The following is a 20394-nucleotide window of genomic DNA, read 5'->3' on the forward strand; positions in this document are numbered from 1 at the left end:
CATCAGCCTGTGGTAACCTTGCTTCGGCTCTGACTTTCAGGTAGCACTGGGGTAAGTTGGACTTTCCTGTCCATCCAGGCCTCCAGAGGTTGACATAGCTCCTCTTCCTTTTTCCAGGGCAGGTGATCCTTCCTCTGAAACACCTGCTGGTTTCCAGCAGCAGACACAGCATCTCTGCTCACCGTAGAGTAACTATCAATGGCCAGCGTGACTCTCATGTTCATAGTGCTGGGATCACAGCAGCCAGGACAGTCCAAGAGCTGAGTGGAGGGTGACACCCAGGAGCTGTGATCACCAAGACAACAAATGACACAGGTGCTGGTGCACTGGGGGAGGGAGCGGTAGGTACTGTCTGATCTGCTATCTGCAGGAGGAAAGCCTATATCCAGGTGGAGCTGCTCCCCTCCTGTCCCTCAGGGGAAACTGACCCCAAGGGTGTCACGCAGCCATCCACACTATGTGGATCATGGCCAGGGAGGGTGAGAGACAGGCTGGCAGGAGGAGATAAGAGGCAAAAGGTGTGAGGACCAGCTGGTGCACCCACACCAGGCAGAGGGTTTACTGAGGTTGAAACATAAGAGTGCAGAATGGTTGAGCTGGGACTGCACCAAAGGCCCTGCTAGCCATTGCCACAGAACCTATTTCTCCTGCAGCCCCCAGCAACAGCCTGGGCAGATGAATCTCCCTGCATCATGAAGGCTTTCGCCCAGGAGGTGGAGGAGACAGTGTGTGAAAGACACCTTGGTGGCACCTGGAGGAGGCTGGGCAAGTTGCTGATGAGGGAAACGCCACCATCCGTTTCTAGTGGGGTTGGGAGACTGCGAGATCCTGTTGCCATTGCGGGTTTTATCAGTGCTGGGAAGGGGAAGGCACGGCAGTCAGCTGAAGGGCCGACACCTCAGCCTGACCGCTTGAGGTAAAGTGAGCTCTACTGACGCCGGTGCCTTGGCCGGTCCACCAAGGGGGAGTGACAGGGGGCGAAGAGAAGAATAAAAATACAAGCTGCTAAGAGAAAAGGAATAAAGGAAATAAAAGATGACTGAAATGTTTATCCCCCGTCTGGTAAAAACAGATCTCCTTTAAAACAAAAGGCACACGAGGACAATAAGCACCTTTTTCCCATTCCAACCGCCCACTGAGGGAGCAGAGAGCTCCCGCAGTGACTCCCCGACGCCTCTCCGCACCTGCTCCCCTCGCCCTCCCGCACTGCGCCTGCGCCGTCAGGCCGGGCCACGCGCACCGGGCGGCCAGCAGCCGGCGGTCACGTGACGCGAGCGCACCGCACCGCACCGCACCGCTCACGGTGCTGCGGAGCCGGGGCCTCTGTGTCTTGCCATTCTTTCCCTCCCTCCATCCCTCCCTTCCCCGCCTCCGCGCCCTCCTCCCTGCCCGCGGGGCGCGGGAGCCGGTGACGGGAGCGAGGCGGAGTCTGGAGGGAAGATACCGAGAGATAGAGATTTAAATCACATCCCCGGCTGTAGAAGGGCAGCAGCAGCAGCAGCCCCGGCGTAGAGGCACGGACGCACGCGCCGATGACAGGTCTGCCGGCTCCGCCGCTGCTGCTGCTGCTCACCATGGGTGCCGCCGCCGCAGAGCCCCCTCGCGCCATCGGCCTGATGTCCAGCGTGGTGAACGACACTCTCGAGTTCTACCGCTGGACCTGGAGCATCCGAGGTAACGCGCCAGTGCGGCCCCGCCATCATCGCTCTCGCCCTTGCCTGGCGCCCCCCACCCCGCTGTCACTGAGGCGCTGCGGTTCAAAATGGCTCCGTCTCCCGGGAGACGCGGCGCGCTCCGAGGGGGGCTGAGGCAGCGGGTGGGTCCCGGCCCGAGGCTGCGGCCAGCTGCCGGGCCCCTCCGCACCGGCCTCTAGTCGTCGTCCTTGTGGGTGTGCTCTGGTGCTTTGTGTGTTTATCTCTTTAATCCTGTGTAACGGCCCGGGGTGCTCGGGGCATCTCTTCATGGCAAGGTGAGGGTGTCCCCCCGGCCGCCTGCAGGCTGGACTTGGCGAAGTCGGCTTCCCGGAGCCGTCGCTTCTCGGTTTTCCCTCTTTGCAGTGTGCCTTGGGGTGCTCATACGGGAGTTTCATATCGGGGGTAAGCGAGGCCCTCTGATAATTCCCGCTGGAGCTCAGCCAGACTTTGGCTTCTGTGGCAGGTGGGAGTCCTGTGACAGCATCGCGTGGAGCTCAGCGAACTAAATGAGGAAACGGTTGTTACCGTGAATGCAGGCGCCTTTCTTTTGTATTAAGTGTGGTTGGGTCAGTTCTGCTGTTTTCTATTTTTAATATGCTCCTTTTATGTATTGGCACCCCACGGCTGCAATGTGGAAGATGCTGAAGGAATGTCTTGGAACATGGAGAAATGTGAAAAAGCAGCTCTCAGTGCTGGGACAGCAAATGAGATACTAACTTGCTACGATGACCAATAGCTCTGGAAGTGTTGGTCAGCATGAATGACTCTCTCCCTAGTCAAAAGAAACAAGTGCAGTAGAGTCGCAGCTTTCATAGTGACGGCTGTGAGTACCCATGAGCAATTGACAGAAGAATCGTTTCTCTGGATGTGTTCTTAGCTTTTCAGTTGCCCACACAGTCATGAGGTCTAGGCTCTTTTGATTTAAACCTAGAAGTACATGGAGCAGAACTCTGGAGTGAATGTAACTGTGAACATATTTTGCGGTAGTATTATAAGTGAGAATGTAGGGGCTTCGATACAGCCAGGAATCTCACTGCATCGGCAGTCTTTTCCACCCCCCTCCCTTCTGCCATCTGTCAGATAATAAATTAGTCTTATGGTATAGATGGAGTTCACTTTTCTCCACAATTTGCCTTCCCAGCTTATCTTCTAGTTTTTGCCATATTATGAAAAATAAGCCTGTGTGCGTATTTTTTTTCTTCTGTATTTCAAACCTGCCAGGATACGAGATGAAATAAAAATGCTTGCAGCAGCACTGCAATGTAATCTACCAGTGTTTGCTCTCTTTCTCTGCCTCTTGCAGCATATGATTGGTCATAGACTGACAGGTAATGCATGAAAAGATGCTGTTGTAGCCAATCAGTAGCATTTTCAGATGGATTTAAAAATAGGTGTGTGTACAGAGTTGATATCCTTATGTATTACTTGATTTGTCTGGAAAAAGACTTCAAGTTCTGATACATTTCCAGAACTTCAAATGTGTTATTTAAGTTTGTGTATAAACAGCATTTGTTGTAGGCAAAAATGATTAGAGAAGAAAAAGAGGGATGAAAAGGCAAGCTTATGTAAGGAATGTAAAGATACGTAAGTTACAGTAGTACTACATGTAGAACAAACTTATTTCTTCATCCTGCTTCTTTGGAGAATGTTACACAATAGTAGGATGATACTATGATGGCATCTAAAATATGCTCAAGTCTTTTACTAATATACTTATGTATAGTTTTAAACTTTCCCTCTAAGTTCAGTAGTGTTGCTGTTCACTTCATTACAGTGGAATCCTGTGTTATCAGTTGCATTTTGCATAAGAGGCGAAGAGTTTCTTGTTCAGGTCCCTGAAAGGATAGTTCTGGGTAGAGCCTAAGTAGCATCAAAAGCATGTTACTGTTCTTATTTACACCCAGTAATATGTAAAACAAGGTCCTCCTGTAGTTATTACAGTCAAGTACAGATAGGGAAAACATATTATCACACAAAGCAGTTACAAGGTAGTTTTTTGAGGCAGTGCTGCATTGCTATTTAATGAAATCATATCATAAGTTCTAAGTTCTGCTTAAATACCTGCTCAGTTTACTGCATTTCTGCATGTGTCTTCATTCAAAAAAAAAATAGTCTATTTGCCATCTCTGAGTAAATATATGTTAAAATCCTGAACTCATGTAATTCAACTTTGTGTCAAGAACTATGGCAGTGATGTTGCTCAACAGAAAACACAAATTATGGTGTGCAAGACCATTGCCTAATGTTCAATATCATTAAATAAAAAACTATACCACGCAGCAAAGTTGCTCAACAAATGATGCCATGCAATAGCATTACACAATAAATCATACTGAAACACTACTACACAGCAAAATTACACAATAAAATGTGAAGAAACTTTATTCCCACTACAACTCCTACACAAAACCTTCTCATTCATGTAAACCCAAATTTACTCATTCTCTCCAGTTCTCCCTTCAATTTTTTATTGGACACCCATGTCTGTGTTTAGCCCTGTTCTCTGTATTCAGCAGGATGGTCCTGCCAGTAGGTGTTTTCTATTGCTACCCTGTGCTCCTATGATGAGACTTGTGTAGAACTGTGCCAGAACATCCAACCGAGTCTTGTGATGCTTTATTTTGGTTCTGTAAAGATTCAGTCTTTTTCCTCCCCTGCTTTGTGCTGTTTAAAAAGCAGCCGACCTTTTCTGAGACCAAAAAGAACCCCAAAAGACTTGAGTATCTGATGAGCTTAACTGGGTTGTTTGTTGTTTTTTTTTTAATGCTATCACAATTTTTTTTATCATTAAGCATGCTATCTAAAGCTGATTTGTTTGTTGTTTTGTTTTTTTTAACTTTTGAGTTTGGGTATAGTAACAGTATTCCATGGCTTTTTCTGCATATGTATTATCAAATATATTCTCAGCCTTAGCTTAACATTTTACGTGTTAATTTGTTGAAAAATTACTTTTTTTTTTCCCCTCTCCTTCCTTGGCTACCTTTTTTGGACTACCCCTTTCATGAAAACCTGAAATCCATTGTAACTATATATTCACCTGAAAAGGCTGAAGGAAAGCATTTAGGAATCCATACATTTCAAGGAGAGACAGAAAGACAAAAATATCATCTTAGTGGTCATCAGGAGAAAAAAAGGTGGTTGATGGAAGAGTTCCTATGAGAAAACATGATCAAGGAATTCCATGCCATTATTTCTGTAAGAGCATGGGACCGCTTACATGTAATAGGTAGGGCAGTGCTTTCTTCTTTCTCTCGGCTCGCGTAGCTGATCGGGGTTAGGTCTGCCAGAAAGGATTAAGGGCATGATTAGATGACTGAGCAAGTGACTTAAAGGGAGGTTCCAGGCTGAGTCTAGGGGAACTATTAAGATGAATAACTCAGGATACAATCCAGGAAAAAAGAATGTGGAAATCTCAAAACATGGGGGTGAAGAGACATTTGCCGTTGGGGAGGGGGACTAGGAAGCTCTGGCTTTAAAAGGAAAGGTTTGTGAAACACTGTATTGAAAAGAGTTATTGTAGAGGAACTAGTTAATTTGAATGTATTGAGCTAAAAAAACAAAGGCTTTACAGACTTTAGGTGAGAATGGGTGTTCTTGGACCTCCAAGTTGAAAGGAGGCAGGGCCATCCCCAGCCACTTGGGACTGCTTTGGAACAGCAACTATTTACAGCTGTTGCAGTTAATAAGATTACAGACTTTTTCCATCAGGAGGAAAGGAGAGAGGAGAAAGATGCAAACTTTCACTTTAGTGGTAGAATAGTCTTCGAAGTAGCGTTTTGTTCAGGAGCCATGTCAGTCATAGCTTTTATCAGTTGGGTCAGAAGTATAAGGCAATGAGGATGGGGAAGAGGGGAAATTTACATCTTCTCTCTTTAAAAGTGAATCAGTGGAGCAGCTTCCATGAGAACTCAAATTGCCATAACAGTTTTTGCCCAGAAGATCTTGGGACTAAGTTAAGAATGGTTAGGAAATTTAGGTTCGGTTTCTTTTTCAGTCCAGGAAACAGAAGTAGAAGCAGACACATGGTTTCTGCATGGGAAAACAAAGGAGGGAAGAAGAAACAAATGTGGTCAAAGGGTCCTGAATTTTTATCCTTGAGGAAAGTTCACTGGGGTGGTTAGCAGAACAGTCTGAGTGCAAGTACTACCTTGTATTTGAGGATTTGTGCCAAAGCTGGAGGCAAATAGAATCCAGATGAAAGTTCTTCTGAGGGTGACGATGGGGAGAGAGAACGAAAGGTGAGACAAAGGTTCATGAAGTCTGTTTCACAGAAACAAATCAGAATGTGTTCCTAAGTTTCTGGAGGGCTGGCTGAATATCAGACTTGATGATTTGGCATGATGCCTGTCTTGCTGATAAACTGGTCCCTCAAGAAGAAAATTGGTTTTGATCTGGTTTTATCTGACCACATCTGGGTAAAGCACAAGGATTAGGCAGGAAGAAACACACCAGAAAATGGGGAAGCTAGTGTAACTGGGTTAGGCTGTCTTGTGGCAGAAAACCTGTGGCAGAAGCAGCACTTGAAGAAACTGATTACAGAAGTGTTAAAGGCTAAATTATGAGCCTACTCTCAACCACACAGAGCACCAGGAGCATCCAACTTCACTTGTTTCATTAAGCATCCCACTTAACTGCCTGCCAGTGGAGGGAGGGACTTTATTAGTGAAGAAAAAACAGCTGTTGGTATTGAAGACAGTTTGCTGAGTGTTTAAGGGAAATTCTACCCACATTTTATGACCAGGAGATTTTTATCAGACTGGAACTCAAAAGACATAATCAGAACAAAATGGATACCAAGCACCTTTGGCAATAAAGACATTGTTTGAAAAGTACAGTACTGAAGTAGAAATGTTTACTTAGAGATTTTTTTTGATCAGGCTTCAAGTACTCAAGTCTGAGGGAGAAGCCTGAAGCAAAGCTAATGCTGCGGACAAGGAGCCGAGTTGTGAATGGAAGACTCTTTTCTAAAATGATGAAGGAGTTGTAGGTGATCACGTGCAACTCGCATCATGGAAATTCTTCAAAGAGCACCAGCAAGAATGTGATACGAACTTCTATGTGAACACTAATCAGCATGTTCCAGAATCAAAAGGAAATGTTTGGACAACATGGCAAGAACATAACTTCTGAAATCTGCTGTGTAGATAGCATGTCTTGAAATCTTTGGAGAAAGTAAGATATTACTAATATTTTTAAGGCAGATTCCATGGAGCAGGGTTGCAAAACTGCTTTATGCAGAATTTAACCAAGCTGATTGCATTACTCTACTACCTACTGCAGAAGGCCAAATTAATAGATGTTTAAAATTACTGTAGTAGAGTTCTTGCAAATCATGTTTCTCAGCTCAGGCTGCATGCCATTAGTGAGGTGCAAATCAGAATGTGGTCTTGGAGCCACATACTACAACAAAAGGTGAAGGATTCTTGAGCAGTTGAAATACTTGTGGCATGAAGCAGATGCATTCTTCCTGGGGACTGCACTGGTTATGGTAAATTGCTTGAGCACAGTGGTTTAACAGTTGTTCTTAGATCTCTAGTTGGAGAAACATGACTAGAATTTGATCATGGTAGTCATTCTGTATTTATGCTGTGCTTGGGGTGAAAAGACATGTAGCAGGGCTGTGGTTATAGCTATGGAAGACAAGAAGAGGTTGCATTCAATTCATTTCCTGGTTACTATCCTGTGCAACCAGGAAAGGTTATAAAAGTTTTCATAAGGACAGCTGGTAGAGGAAGATGTAGGAAACATAGGATGTAGTTCCTTTTAAAGTCTTCTAGATCAGGAGCCATGAGGAGTGGGTGAGGCTTGACTCTGCTTCTTCCTTTGCCAGTTCAGACAGGTTTTTGGAGTTACTCTATTCATAAGGAAAGGATTAAGAGAGCACTTAAATAAAGGGTGAGTGAATGAAGAGGCTTCAACTGTGAGAGAGCTTTTGGAGGAAGAATTTGCTAGAATGCAGGACTGGGAGTTGGGGGGAAGGCTGTTGTGTGTACTGAAGAGTTTTTGAGGTAAGGCAAATGGGGCTAAACATGGATGTCCTGAAAAAGTGGAGGTAAATGAGAGTCTGTTTAGCTAAAAATAATTGGCCATAAAAATAATTGAGAGTTTTTGCTTTTTTAAAGAGTGTTGGTGTGAGTAGAGTGTGGCTGGAGCACAGAAGTTGGGACAGTGGGCTTTTAAGGGCAGATCAGATCCATGAAGTAGGGCTACTCTGACAGTAAACTGTTATATGACAAGGCTTTGCTTTCTCAGGCCGTATTTGAAAACAAGCTTGAAGCTATCACTCCATTTCATAAGGAACTCTTGCATGGGGGATTATCTTGACTGACCCCTCCTTTAGGAAGATGCAGATGTGGAATACGTAGCTTCTGGGTCTTGCTTAGGTGGCAGGTGAGTACAACTGTGCTCAGTGTTGTAAAGACTCGAGTGCTTCTGAGTGTATGGACTTCAAGGTCTTGTGGCATTTTAAGGACATAAATTAAGGCAGCTCTGAAATCAAGGTCTGCTGAGACTTAGGTGTCAGCTCTGTGGGATTTCCAGGACTGTACCCTAGACTGTAGGCAAAGCAGTAAGTAGCTCCAAGGCAAGCCTAGGAATGAATTGAATGCAACACAGTTTGTATTAACTTCCATTGTGTGTGCTTGGATCTCAAGATAAGCATGAGCTAGTTTGCCTTTGTCTCATGGAAGGTGAGAGTTACATAAATTTGGTTTGCATTTGATGAAAGATAATGGCACATCTTGGGCATTAACTGCTCTTGGTCGTGTCAGGTTAACTTGCTTATGTGCCTGCAACTCAAATCTTTTCTTCATGTACTTGAATAATTTCAGTGGTTTGAGAGTGTTCTCTCTCTCTGTGGCATTGTATCTGCTTGTACCATGAGATTCTTCCCTAGTTTCACTCCATCTGTCCACCTTCCACATTTATTCCTCAGTTACATAATTGTGGACTTCTGACTAGTTGTTTTATTTCCATTTTCTTATTTCTCATCACTTTATGCAGTATCTCAAAAGTATTTTCTTCCTGCTCTTGTAGTTATGCTTCAGACTGCATGTTTGTCCATGGTGGTTTTACTTATCATCTCCTTGTTCCCTCTCCCAGTTATAGCAAGTATGAGAGATTGTTTTATTGGTTTCTGAATGCTTACAGAGTGTTGCTGGAAGAAGGGAATTTGTAATCCATTTCTTTCACCTTTTGTGTTGAGATTTTATGTCCTTCTACCCCTATAGCATCTTTGTAACACTTTGTTTTTAAATGGTTTAAGATACTCTAAATGGGGAAGGAAAAAAAAAAAGGAAATACAAGTGATAAATTGGGCTGTAAATATGAGACTTAATATTGTCTGGGTTTGCATTTAATATTTAGTGGTTTACCAAGAACAGATGTGCCCAATAGAAATACTTACACACAGAGTACCCTAAAATGTTTTCATATTTAGGTCAGTTTTTCTTCTGTCTAACTTGGTTTCAGTGATCCATGAGTTTTCACTCAAGAATGAGAATGCAGAAACCATTGGAGAAGTGTAGGTATGGGAACCATATGTTACCGTGAAAGGTAACACGACCATAGAAGTGAAGAGATGTAATTGTAGCATTCATTAGGGTATGGCATTATCTAGCTGCCAAACTGATGATTTTGCTTCTGTATACCTAATGAGTGAAACACTCAGGCACTGATCATTCTGGTCATCTTTGGGGGCTAAGAACATTTTCTCATTCAGTTCATGTTTTAAAAATCAACATTTCAAAGTAGGTATTTTTTGTTTGTTTGTTTTGGGTTTTTTGTGGTGTTTGTTTTTTGTCATCCTCCCTACCCCACCAGATTTGCCATTTGTTATGATGTTGAAGGCACATTGAGGAATTGAGTTCTAAATGTTTTGTGGTGCTTATTTTTCTTTGGATGCTTTGTCTGATGTACTGGTGTTAAGCTACCAGAAGACCTAATGTACCTTACAACTGTAAATTTTACTTCTGCCCCTGAACCTTACATAGGAGCAAATATATTCCAGTAACTCCTTTTGTAGTTTTCACTGGAAACAGAAGTAACAGAAATCCCACTTCATCTTTCTGTAAAACCAAACTGATGAGCATCATCCTCATGCTGATGCAATCAGAAAAAACAGGTAGTTTATCAGAGATTTCTGTGCAGCTCCTTGCAGATGTTCTCATGTAACTGTCTGGTATATTATTTTTAGGTGGATTTCAGTTTTCATTGCTGGTTTTTATGCATGTTTAATCACTCATCTAGGAGTCTCTAAATGTTCATCTGCAACCCCAAATCATCCTGTTAGGACAACAGCAATACAAGTGGTTTACACTTGCTGTGTCATTAAGCATTGATATCCTTCAGCTGTGTTAGCACATTAGGAAGACATGTATCTGTGCTGAACTTGCTGTCCCATGTATGCTGAGTATGTAACACATCTCTACAGTGACTAAGGTCTTGCAGTTATTATTTAACTTATTAATAATCCTCCATGTTTTTCAAGAATGTTAGCTTTGAGAAGATTTATTTTGTGGTCACCTGCTTCAGCATTATAGAACCCTGAATGGTACTAGATGGCCAGTAGTCGAATCTGTTACTGCACTGTTGAATGTGCATAAATCCTGTGTTTGCATTACTGCTTACTGATATCCCTACAATTATTTTCATAATACCAAAACCCTCTGCTTTTTTGGGAAGTAATGACATCTCCAGTCTGAGCTCACAAATACAGTTTTGGCTAAGACCACAAAAGTTTGAACAAAAGTTTCAATAAAGAAAATTATAGGAGAAATTTTGTTGAAGTGTTTTTGTTTCTTTCTAAAGAAATACAAAGGCATGGGCTGGATCACATATTAGTGTAGCTAGTTCATAGAAGTGCATCCCATGGCTTTGGGAGTTTGTTGGGTTTTTTTTGCTTGTTTATCTGTTCTGCTTACCCGTTTACTCCATAACTTGTAACATTTAAGAAAAGGCACGTAGGTTTCAATGGACTGGGAATTCATCTTGCTTCTGTGCTGCTTGCAAAAGTAAAATCTGAGAAATGGAAGAATGCTATGAGCCTGAAGGGTGTATTACCTTGCAAATCTTGTGTAAGCTTCAGTGAGGATTATATTTTTATTATTCCTTGAAGCAGAGTGTTTGCATTGTTCTCACAAATAATTATGATCAACAGAGGAGGTAAATAAAAAAATAACTTGAATGAAGTGATCTCTTAGATTTGAAAATCCTGAGACTAGATGGTGAATCGAAATGGCTCCTGAACTTCACAATAATTTCATTATTATCCTTGTCTTGAAACAAGTGTATCCTGAATTGCTGTGTACAGGCACAAAGACAATATAGTATCAGTGACTGAATGATGGGAGTCACAAGAAGATTGGAATACTAGTTAGAATAACAGGAATACTAGCTAAAATAAATCGGGCCTCTTAACGGCAAATTGGGATTAGGCATTCCCGTTACTTTAATGGGAGTTTATGAAACACATGCATATTACACAGGTGTTTATTAGCTGTAGGGGATGTTCTTAGCTGTGTGGTATTTTGATTTTATGTTGCATTGGCTGTTTATTTACTAAACAACATATTACAAAGCCCTGACATTTAAACCAAAGCCACAATTGGTTATAGGCAGTACCTGTTAGTCTTGTCTGTAATTCCTTGGAGCTGGCATCTCATTTCGGAGTGCAACAAGATCTGTTCAGCTTCATCTGCAGACTTTTAAAATCTGTAGGGTTAGTTCTGTTTTTCAGAGTACATGCTTTCATTATTCACTGTGCTGGAGACCGAATATTGCATCTTAGCTTGGTGTTTCGTAATTTGTTAAAATGACAATGCTTTGTCATAAAATTTTTATGTCTCCTGGTATTGGTCCAAACAAATTAGTTTGTTCTTGGATAGTTAAAGCTTGAGGATTGACAAAATACTTGACTCAGATATTTCCATTCATTCCTGAAGGTCAAAGTAAACATGTTTTCCTTGTACTGTTCTGTATTAAAATAATAATAATAATATAAATGCTTAGATCAGGCCAGCTCTTGTGCTTTTCTGTGCTAGATTTTGGAAACTTTTGTGCATATAGCATGCTGTGCATGTCATCCTTAGCTTTACCCATAACACTCCCGCCTCTTTCTGATCTTGCCAGTCTTAACTACCACTGATGATATGACATCATTGTGGTAATACACAATTTTTCTCTGAGGGAAATTGTCAGGTACTTGATTGGTATAGTTAATTTTCCTTGTCAAACAAGTTCAAGGCTGATTTAACTGTTTGTAGACTATCTAGAGAAAAAATAAGGATGAAAGATCTTCAGTCTAGCAGAGAAAATTATCACAAGTTGGTTGAAGTTTAATCCTTATTCCTTGATTTAGAGAGCAAATTTATCTAGTGGGTCTAGGTAACACTTTACAGCAAGCTGTTGTGTATTCTACTGGGTTTTCTGCCTCTGAAAAGATGTGTCCTGTAGTAAAATGGGAAATCCTTGTAAGGAAGATCTCTTAGCTAGAACTGGTTATGGGAAGTTCCATGTCCTTTGTTTTGTAAATTATTGCAATGTTCCCAAGTTAGGTATGGGAATCTTTGACCCTGTCAGAGTCCTTAGAAATACCCATAGACTGCAGACATTGCCACGTATGATAGAAGAGATAAAGGTGAGAAAGAAGTATAAACTGGACATTCCTTGTGTACCAGTCCTTTTGCTTTCCTGCATCAGTCTTCACAGTCCCTCCTAGGAGGACATAGACTTCTGACTGAAACAGAAGTGAGGTATAGGTCTGTTATTTTAGCTCATGCTGTAGCTTCAGTCCTCTATTGTAAGATTTCTCATAAACTTGATAAACTGTGATAATTGAGGATTAGAGTGCAATATGTGCAATGAATAATCAAAATGCAATGAAACATCAAAGCAAAAAAGTTAATTCAAATACTGGAGACCTTTAAAAGTATCATTCATTTTGGGCCATATAAACTGCTCTAGTAAAATTGCAATAAGTGAATAGAAAATGTAAAAATCTGTAGGTATTCAATCCAAAAATGTATGGCTTTTCAATTTTGACTCTGCAATGGTACTGCTCAAAATCTTCAGTTGCAAGTTGTGCAGCCCATGTAACCAGTTGTGTACTAGTTTAAAGCTTCTGCTTTTGTTCTAGTTGTATGTTCTGACGGTTTAGTTAGTCAATGACTGAGCTTTTTCTTGGAATCTACAAACTGGTAGCAAATTCTCATGCATTATTTTATTTAGTTTAAAAGCCTAGGTGTAATGGAGATGCTTATTCACATTTGCTTTCAACTGACCCAGTCTGCAATGGTGGTATAGCCACAGTGGACCTTAAGCACCTGTAAATATTTGCAGGACTGAGCCAGTATTTCTGATAAAAATGCACAAAGAGAAGTATGTTGTATAGAATATTAACCCATAACCAGAAAGAGAAAGGGCAGGGGGAGGCTCTAAAATACTGCAAAGGAATCTGATGTGAAGCTTTGTAAACATTTAAATGTGTGATGTTGTTTCTCACACATTTTCTTTTATGATGCATGTTTTCATTTTATAAATACTTCCATTATAGTGCTATTGGAACTAAGATGTAGGAGATTCTTAGACAATGAAACTAGTGTAGTTCTGCCATGCACTGTGCTGGCTACTAGGAAGGAGAAAAATAACTGTTACAGCTGAACCAAGGACAGGTTCATAAAACAGTCTTCCACTTAGATAGCACTGGTTTGCCTTCCTTATAATTTGGAATTAAAATTTCTCTCACTTAAAAAAGTCTTTCATAAGTTGAGATGAGGCTTTGAGAGCACTTCTTTTTAAAATAAACAGCGTGATCTGCAGAGAGCTCTCACTGTTAACAACCACTTTTAAACAGTCACCGTAATTTCTGCAGTGTCTTTAGAAATGTAATTGGACAGATGGATGTGCTGGATTGGCACTGTAAGTGTCTTTGCGCCGAGAATAGTATCAATAGCTATTAATAACTTTGAAAGGCTCTCCAGATAAATTAGTGAGTAGCGACTTTATAGCCAAGGAATACGTATGTTGTTAAAGTAAAAATAAAGACTAAGTGTTGATTTTGAATCTGATCTTGATCCAAAATGCAGGTAATTTCACAGGTCATATATTTTAGTTATGTAATGTTTTCTTTAAAACTAATCTTAAAAGCAGAGATCTTCACCATTATACTGTTTCAGGATTTCTGATGAATCTAGGAACAACTGTGCTATGCATCTGTTTGCTTATTTTTAAAGTTTGTACTTGAGGAAATTAAAAAAAAATAAATCATAGGCTCAGTAATACATAGGAAATGTAACATCTCAGATCCTCTTTACTGGAAAGAAAATGCTGAACCACCTTAAACAGAAGTATTTGCATATTAATACATGGTATGTTTCACAGAAATTTATTGTGGATTTTAACTATAGATCACCATCAGTGCAGCCTTACTTACCAAAATTTATCTTCATTTGACTTCCATATTTCATTGTAGGTTAATTATGTCCTCTTTGGACATTACCAGATAGGATATTCCGTCCTTTTCACTGGTCCTGCTCTTCTTTCTTTGGAAGAAGAAATCTGAGGTGTTCATGTGTTTCCTGTTAAATGCCCCACGTGAAGAATTAAATCCTGCAAGCGCAGGTGCTTCAGGACGTTTCAAATTATTTATATACATATTTAAAATATAGTTTTTTCCTGTCTTTGCAATGTGAAACTTTAAGATATGTATACACAAAATGGCAGGAAAACCTTGTGTATATAAATATTGCATATTCTTCCCTTACATAACAGTAATTTCCTAGCAGAAACATGTTACCAGATGCCTTATTCTACTCTGGACTCATGTTTACTATTGACTGCAACCTCAAATATTTGTTGTGAAGCTTCTTCCACCTTATCAAAAAAGAAAACACTTTACTGCAGTTTGTGCTATCACAACAGACATTTTCTTTGTGATTGAATTAGAATCTGGGTCTTAGGATTTGAAAGACAAACACATTAATCTCCTGAAAGATTCAGTCAGTCTCTGTCAATTCTAATCAGGTAAAGGCACTGGTCATTTTGCTTCAAAGCAGTTGGAGGGATTTTTTAATTTGGGGATCTGGCCTTTTTATTTCAAGCTTATTTCACCTTTCAGGTAATAATGTACTTATTGCATGCAAAGTCCTGCAGGAATTGATACACTTGTATGTCCCCTTAAGCTTTCACAGTTTTCTGTAATTTGTAGAAATCATTTGTGTTTATCAGCTCCAGCTAGTAAAGAGAACACAAAATTACGCTGGTTTTGCTGCAACAGGGTTGGGGATGGCAGGGATGAGGGTATTGGAGTAGCCTGGGAGGTTTGTCACTTAAGAAGATGACTTGAGAGTGAATTTATCTTGGTTCGAAAGAGGGTATCTGAAAAGAAGTATAGAACAAGGGTCTGCATTTAACTGTGTTTTCTGTGTAGAACATGGACAAGCAGGCTTGCCTAGTAAACTGAAATGAAATTGGTTTTGTAATGCCTTCTGTGCAGTAAAAATAGTGAATGGCACTGATTGGAAACTGAGTAAGTTAGTTTGCATTATGCAGGTGAAATCTTGCGATGAGCAAGTTTCTAAATCTGGCAAATTTGGGAATGAATAAGAGCATAGAATCATAGAATAGTTAGGGTTGGAAAGGACCTTAAGATCAAGTTCCAACCCCCCTGCCATGGGCAGGGACACCTTGCTCTAAACCATATCACCCAAGGCCTTGTCCAGCCTGGCCTTGAACACTGCCAGGGATGGAGCATGTTTTCTGGTGCCGCACTATTAGTAAAAAATAATCATGTGTCTAGTCTCCAAAATGCCCTTAAAATAAATGCAAGGTGGTGTTTTTAGCACAGTAGTAATTAGAATAAACTTTTTGACTATTGACATGCTTTCTGGCCAGGATGTACTCCAGAACTGAATTGCCGACTACATTCCCTCATATACGTATTCTGCATTCAAAATGTAATTAATTGCCCTAGGAGGGGTCAGGTCCCCCAAGTCCCAGGCAGATAATTTCCCTGGGCAGTGTTATGTGGTCTGTATCATCAAGCTGTGCTTTTCTTGCAAATATTTTAAGATTTGTATCTGAGATGCGGTGGCTCACTGTCCAAAACCCTATGCAGGGGGAAAGTAATAGGCTGTGAAACCATGATACAGGTATAGAAGTGCAATGGCAGCTGCTCAGATGCTCTTATCTTACTGTCAGAATGAATTAAATACATCTCTTGGTTTTCCCCAGTTCTTCTATTTGTAGTATTTGTGGAAAGTAGGTGAATTAATTGTTTACAGTGCTGATGAAGTATGAGCAAAGCCCACTTGCAGCTGGGCTTTTATTAAAGTTGTCCCTTTGTCTTTTCTTTCACCCACTAGTGAATTTTCGTTCTTCCCTCTAGAATCTTTGTCGCCTGCCACAAAAAGAAATCTGGAATAGTTCATAGCTTCCTACTTTCAGCAGTGGGTGGTAACATTCAGCTACTGGGCAAAATTCTAATCTTCTTCCCTTTTCATGTTTTTCATACTGTCACTTTAGCATTCAGGATACCATGAAACACTGGGTTAGAAAATGGAAGGTAGATTCTCTTACATGTCCTTGCCTCTTTATACTGTTTAGTGCAAGAGTGTTTGGGAAAGTAAGTGGGTCTCTTGCCTCACATACTCTTAACTCTTTGCACACTACAGTGTCTGAAGTGACACCATTCTGCTTGCTTAGTGTAGATGAGTCCTTGCCCATTACTATGTTACAGGTGGATGATGAGGTTCTCCAGTTCTGTTGTCTCCTAAGTGGTGTATTATTTTCAAATTCGGATTGGTAGAGCTAAAAGCAACCAGGAACTAAAGTGTAAGGAAGTGTAATGATTACAGTGCAGCAGTGTGATTTCAGGTTACGTAGTAGTATTCTGTGATGTCTGGAAAATTGGGCTGTTCCTTTACATCTCAAGACACTGTAGCATAAAGCAAATGTTCTCATATTTTACAGACAGTACATTAAATTGTAATAGAAGTGTTTGTTCCAGGGACTTGTTGAAAAGTAAGAGGTAACTGTCTTCTCTATCTTTCTTCAGTTCTGTTTCAATGTCTATGTTTCTACAGCCAATCTATCTGAGTTTTTTTGCTGCTTCTCTCTACTTCTTGCCCTGTCACCCTTAGTTTCTGCTGGTGGCTGTGGTCTCAGGGGTGACTCCTGTTATCCTGGCTGTGTAAGCCTTTGTGGAGGTTTCCATGCATTAGGATGACTTCCCTCTTCTGATATTAATAGCCGTGATGGAAGCAGCTAGGCTGATTTCTCTTTCTCCTTTTTCGGTTCTTTTTAGGCCTCCTAGCATCTTGCTTGCAGTGTGCAGATCAAGTGTCTGAGCAAGAAGAGTTAGTGCCTTGCACGCTGTATATCTTTCCGTATATCGTGATACGTGCTGTTCATTAGAAATAGAGTCTCATGAAATCTGCTTCTAAAATGAGGTTCTAATTTATGATCTTAAGGGCAACTAAGGAAACAAGAAAGAAGTGTAGGAGGAGTAATGGCAGTGCTGTTTTGTACTTTCCTCATTGCAACAGAGTTATTTTGTAGATAAAAAGCGCTTTCTGACCTGTTAGTTCATCTGGGAACAGGAATTAATTTATGGTAGACGGGTTTTTTACACTGTCTTTGGATTATAGTTCTCCAAAAGAAATTTTTCCTCTAGGTAAGTCTTTGGGCAACTGCACTGCTATTTGTGAATTTGCCCACAAATGACTGAAGGCAGGTGTTCTAGATGTCTGAGGTTCCCAATGAGCCCTGTGGTGCAATTTCCATCTGAACTCCGACTGGCCTAAGCATCTGGAAAATAATCCTGTTAGTATCGTACAGCTGTGCAGTATCTTAAGTATTGATAGTTATGGATTAGTTACCTTTTTGTCTCTTACTATGGCTACACATCAGCCTTCATATGGAGGGGGGGAGGAAGCACTGAATAAGGAGGTGTCACTATAGTCTCTCCCTTACCTCTTCTGTAGCAGAGACATCTTCTAATCTTAGATGTCACTGGTTCATCAGGCTGAAAGTGGTTTGGTGTTTTGTTGGGGGGTTTTTGGTACAGATCCAGAACTTAATACAGCTTATTCTGAGCCCTAGAATATGTGTAACTCTGGATCCTGTGAGTGACAGGAGACTGGAGGTAAAAATCTTTGTGTCCCATATGGCACCACAGATTACTCTAACTAGAACCATCCCTTTAAACTCTTAGTTGTGTTCCAGTAACATTGTTAGTATTTTATCTGAAACGTGAGGCTGACCTACATTATATAGCTAAGGTGCTTGGTTATCATCATACAATCTGTATAAAATTAATAGAAGGCTTTCTAGTGCCAAATTTTAAACTAATAAAAGGTACTAATTTTATCAGGTATGCCAGATTTGTGTATCTTTCATTTGCAGTGGTGTTGAATATTTGGTTGCATTACTGCTGCAGTCACTGTCCATCATAAGCAAAGTCAGATTTTAGGGAATTAGTGGGTTGGGTTGTAATTGAGCTCATGTGATTCTGTTTGCTTTGTTGTTTTGGACTGTAGAACTGAGCAACAGAATTTACATGACATTATGAACCTCTGTGTAAGCTAATGTGATATAGTGTTGTGTTTTGGTTTGTTGTTTGTTTGGTGTTGTTTTTTTTTTTTCAATTATTTTCTTTAACCTTCCTAGAAAGCATGAGTGTATTGTTTTTCTACTGTCTCATTCAGCTATTGCAGGAGAGAATAATACTTGACAAATGCAATGCATAAAATGATGGTGAAATATATTTTTTTCAGCCCTTGTTGACTCCTTCTGTTTGCTTCACCCCCCCAGACAAACGTGTTGATGATTGGCCTTTGATGCAGTCTCCGTTTCCAACACTGACTATAAGCACTATTTATCTCCTCACTGTCTGGCTGGGCCCCAAATGGATGAAGACAAGAGAGCCCTTCCAGTTACGTTTCCTGTTGGTTGTTTACAACTTTGGAATGGTTCTACTCAACTTCTTCATTTTCAAAGAGGTGTGTATACCCTTTCACAGGAGGGAATTCCTGTTGAAGTCTGAGGGTGTCTACAGATTGCAGTATGAAAATAATCTCACATATTTATGATTATTGACAGGGAATGTTTTGCACAGATTTCTATAAAGCTGAGTTTGCCTCTCATGTGAGTGCTTCTGTAGCTAGGTACATGTGTTTGAGAATAAATGCACTAAATGAGTCTATAGAGAAAATTTGTGTACTAGCTGTTCCAAGATCTTTTTAGGTTTATGTTAGTGTAAATACTGGACAGATTAACTAAAACCCATAGAGGTTTAATGCTTGCAACTGATTTCTTTTTTTTTTTAACTTTTTAATAATCCTAAAGGGTGTCAGGATGTATCTTGTTAGAAATTGAGCTGTTTGTTGATGCCTTCCGTGTGCTGATAAATTTTAGAAAATCAGACATCCATTGTAGTGAGGAAAAGTAGTATCTCAGCTATAAGTTATGTTTTAGAATAAGAATAAAAACGAAGTATATCTTTAAAAGAATCCAGTCTTCTAATATGTTTTGCAACACTCTGAGTGTTTTAATAAATTCCAATGTTGCTGCATTTTTCCTTTGTTAAGTTTTCTGTACAGAGGAAATGACTAGTAACAGTGCAGTGGATCAGCTCTTTAACAGTAGCTAAATGGGCTTACTTAACAGTTCAGTAATCATTAGTCAAGAATAGCTCCCCAAAATATAGCTGATGCTAAGGAATAGTATATGCTGCTGTGACTTTGCTTATGTGGATTGTGATTCTTCTTCTTGAAAGACCTCAGATCATAAATTTGAAAATCCGTTTCCAGAAGTAACCAAATGAATGGAGCAGTTAAAATTACAGCATTGCAGAGCTCTTTCTTTCTGCCTGGTCTGTTCTATACTTTTGCCAGGAAAGTATGGCAAAATATGATGATCTGCATAATGATCTTTCCCCAGATCTTTTATAATAAAGTAATTAACTGATTTCAGCCTTTTTTTAAGACATGGATCAGTAAAATATTGGCCATCCCACCTCAGTCATCATTTTGTCTACATTGTTTCCTTGCACTACTCAACTAAGTAATAAGATACTACAGGAACAACGGAATCTAACGCTGACACCTAAGGATAGTTGTGGGAATGGATGAAATCCAATCGTCTTCACAGGTTAAAACTGAAACTCCTCTGAAATGAATTCTGCAGTTCTTGCTATGCCTGTACTTTTCACATATTCTTTTAATCTGGTTTGTTTTATCCAGAAGCTGAATTATACCAGACTTAAGATCTGTTAATTTTCAAACCTTTGTTGCTTATAGCGTAACACTTGAGTCTGTATGGCATTTCCAAATTGCCAAATTAACATAAAAATGAATGGGACTGCAAATAGGTGTTTGCTGCTGATAGGCTGAAAGCTTTTAATTTTAGACACAGGTTCTAGTTTCCTGCTATTTAAAATGGTAGGTGGTTGTTACATGGATGTTAAGGCTATGGATACAACACGTATAGGAAATGTCTTTTCCTAATCTTAGAGATTGATAGGAGGAAGTTTCAACTGTTCCCTTTAACCAGGCATTTTCTGCTTCAGTTGACATGAGGTTTACAATACCAGTGTGCCACTGTTGTAATTCATATGAGTTAAATGATATGCAGTTTGTATTTTGTGAATGACTCTAAAGTTTCCAGCTATTGCTGCAAAGAGAATTTGAATGTGAAATGCCTT

General features: G+C 40.4%; 1 protein-coding gene across 1 annotated transcript in view; it reads left to right on the forward strand.

Annotated features, from left to right (window-relative positions):
* The first annotated feature begins 1262 nt into the window (after positions 1 to 1262).
* Positions 1263 to 20394, forward strand: part of ELOVL4 (ELOVL fatty acid elongase 4) — a 30061-nt gene continuing 10929 nt past the window's right edge. The window contains exons 1-2 of the mRNA XM_061358373.1: positions 1263 to 1674; positions 18504 to 18691. Coding sequence (XP_061214357.1) covers positions 1533 to 1674; positions 18504 to 18691 — 330 coding nt within the window. The 5' untranslated portion in view covers positions 1263 to 1532. The remainder of the gene's footprint in view (positions 1675 to 18503; positions 18692 to 20394) is intronic.

This window comes from Neopsephotus bourkii, unplaced genomic scaffold (assembly GCF_033783945.1).
Source record: "Neopsephotus bourkii isolate Nb327-2 ecotype Australia unplaced genomic scaffold, CSIRO-AGI_Nbou_v1 NB_941, whole genome shotgun sequence".
Classification (NCBI taxonomy): Eukaryota; Metazoa; Chordata; class Aves; order Psittaciformes; family Psittacidae; genus Neopsephotus; species Neopsephotus bourkii.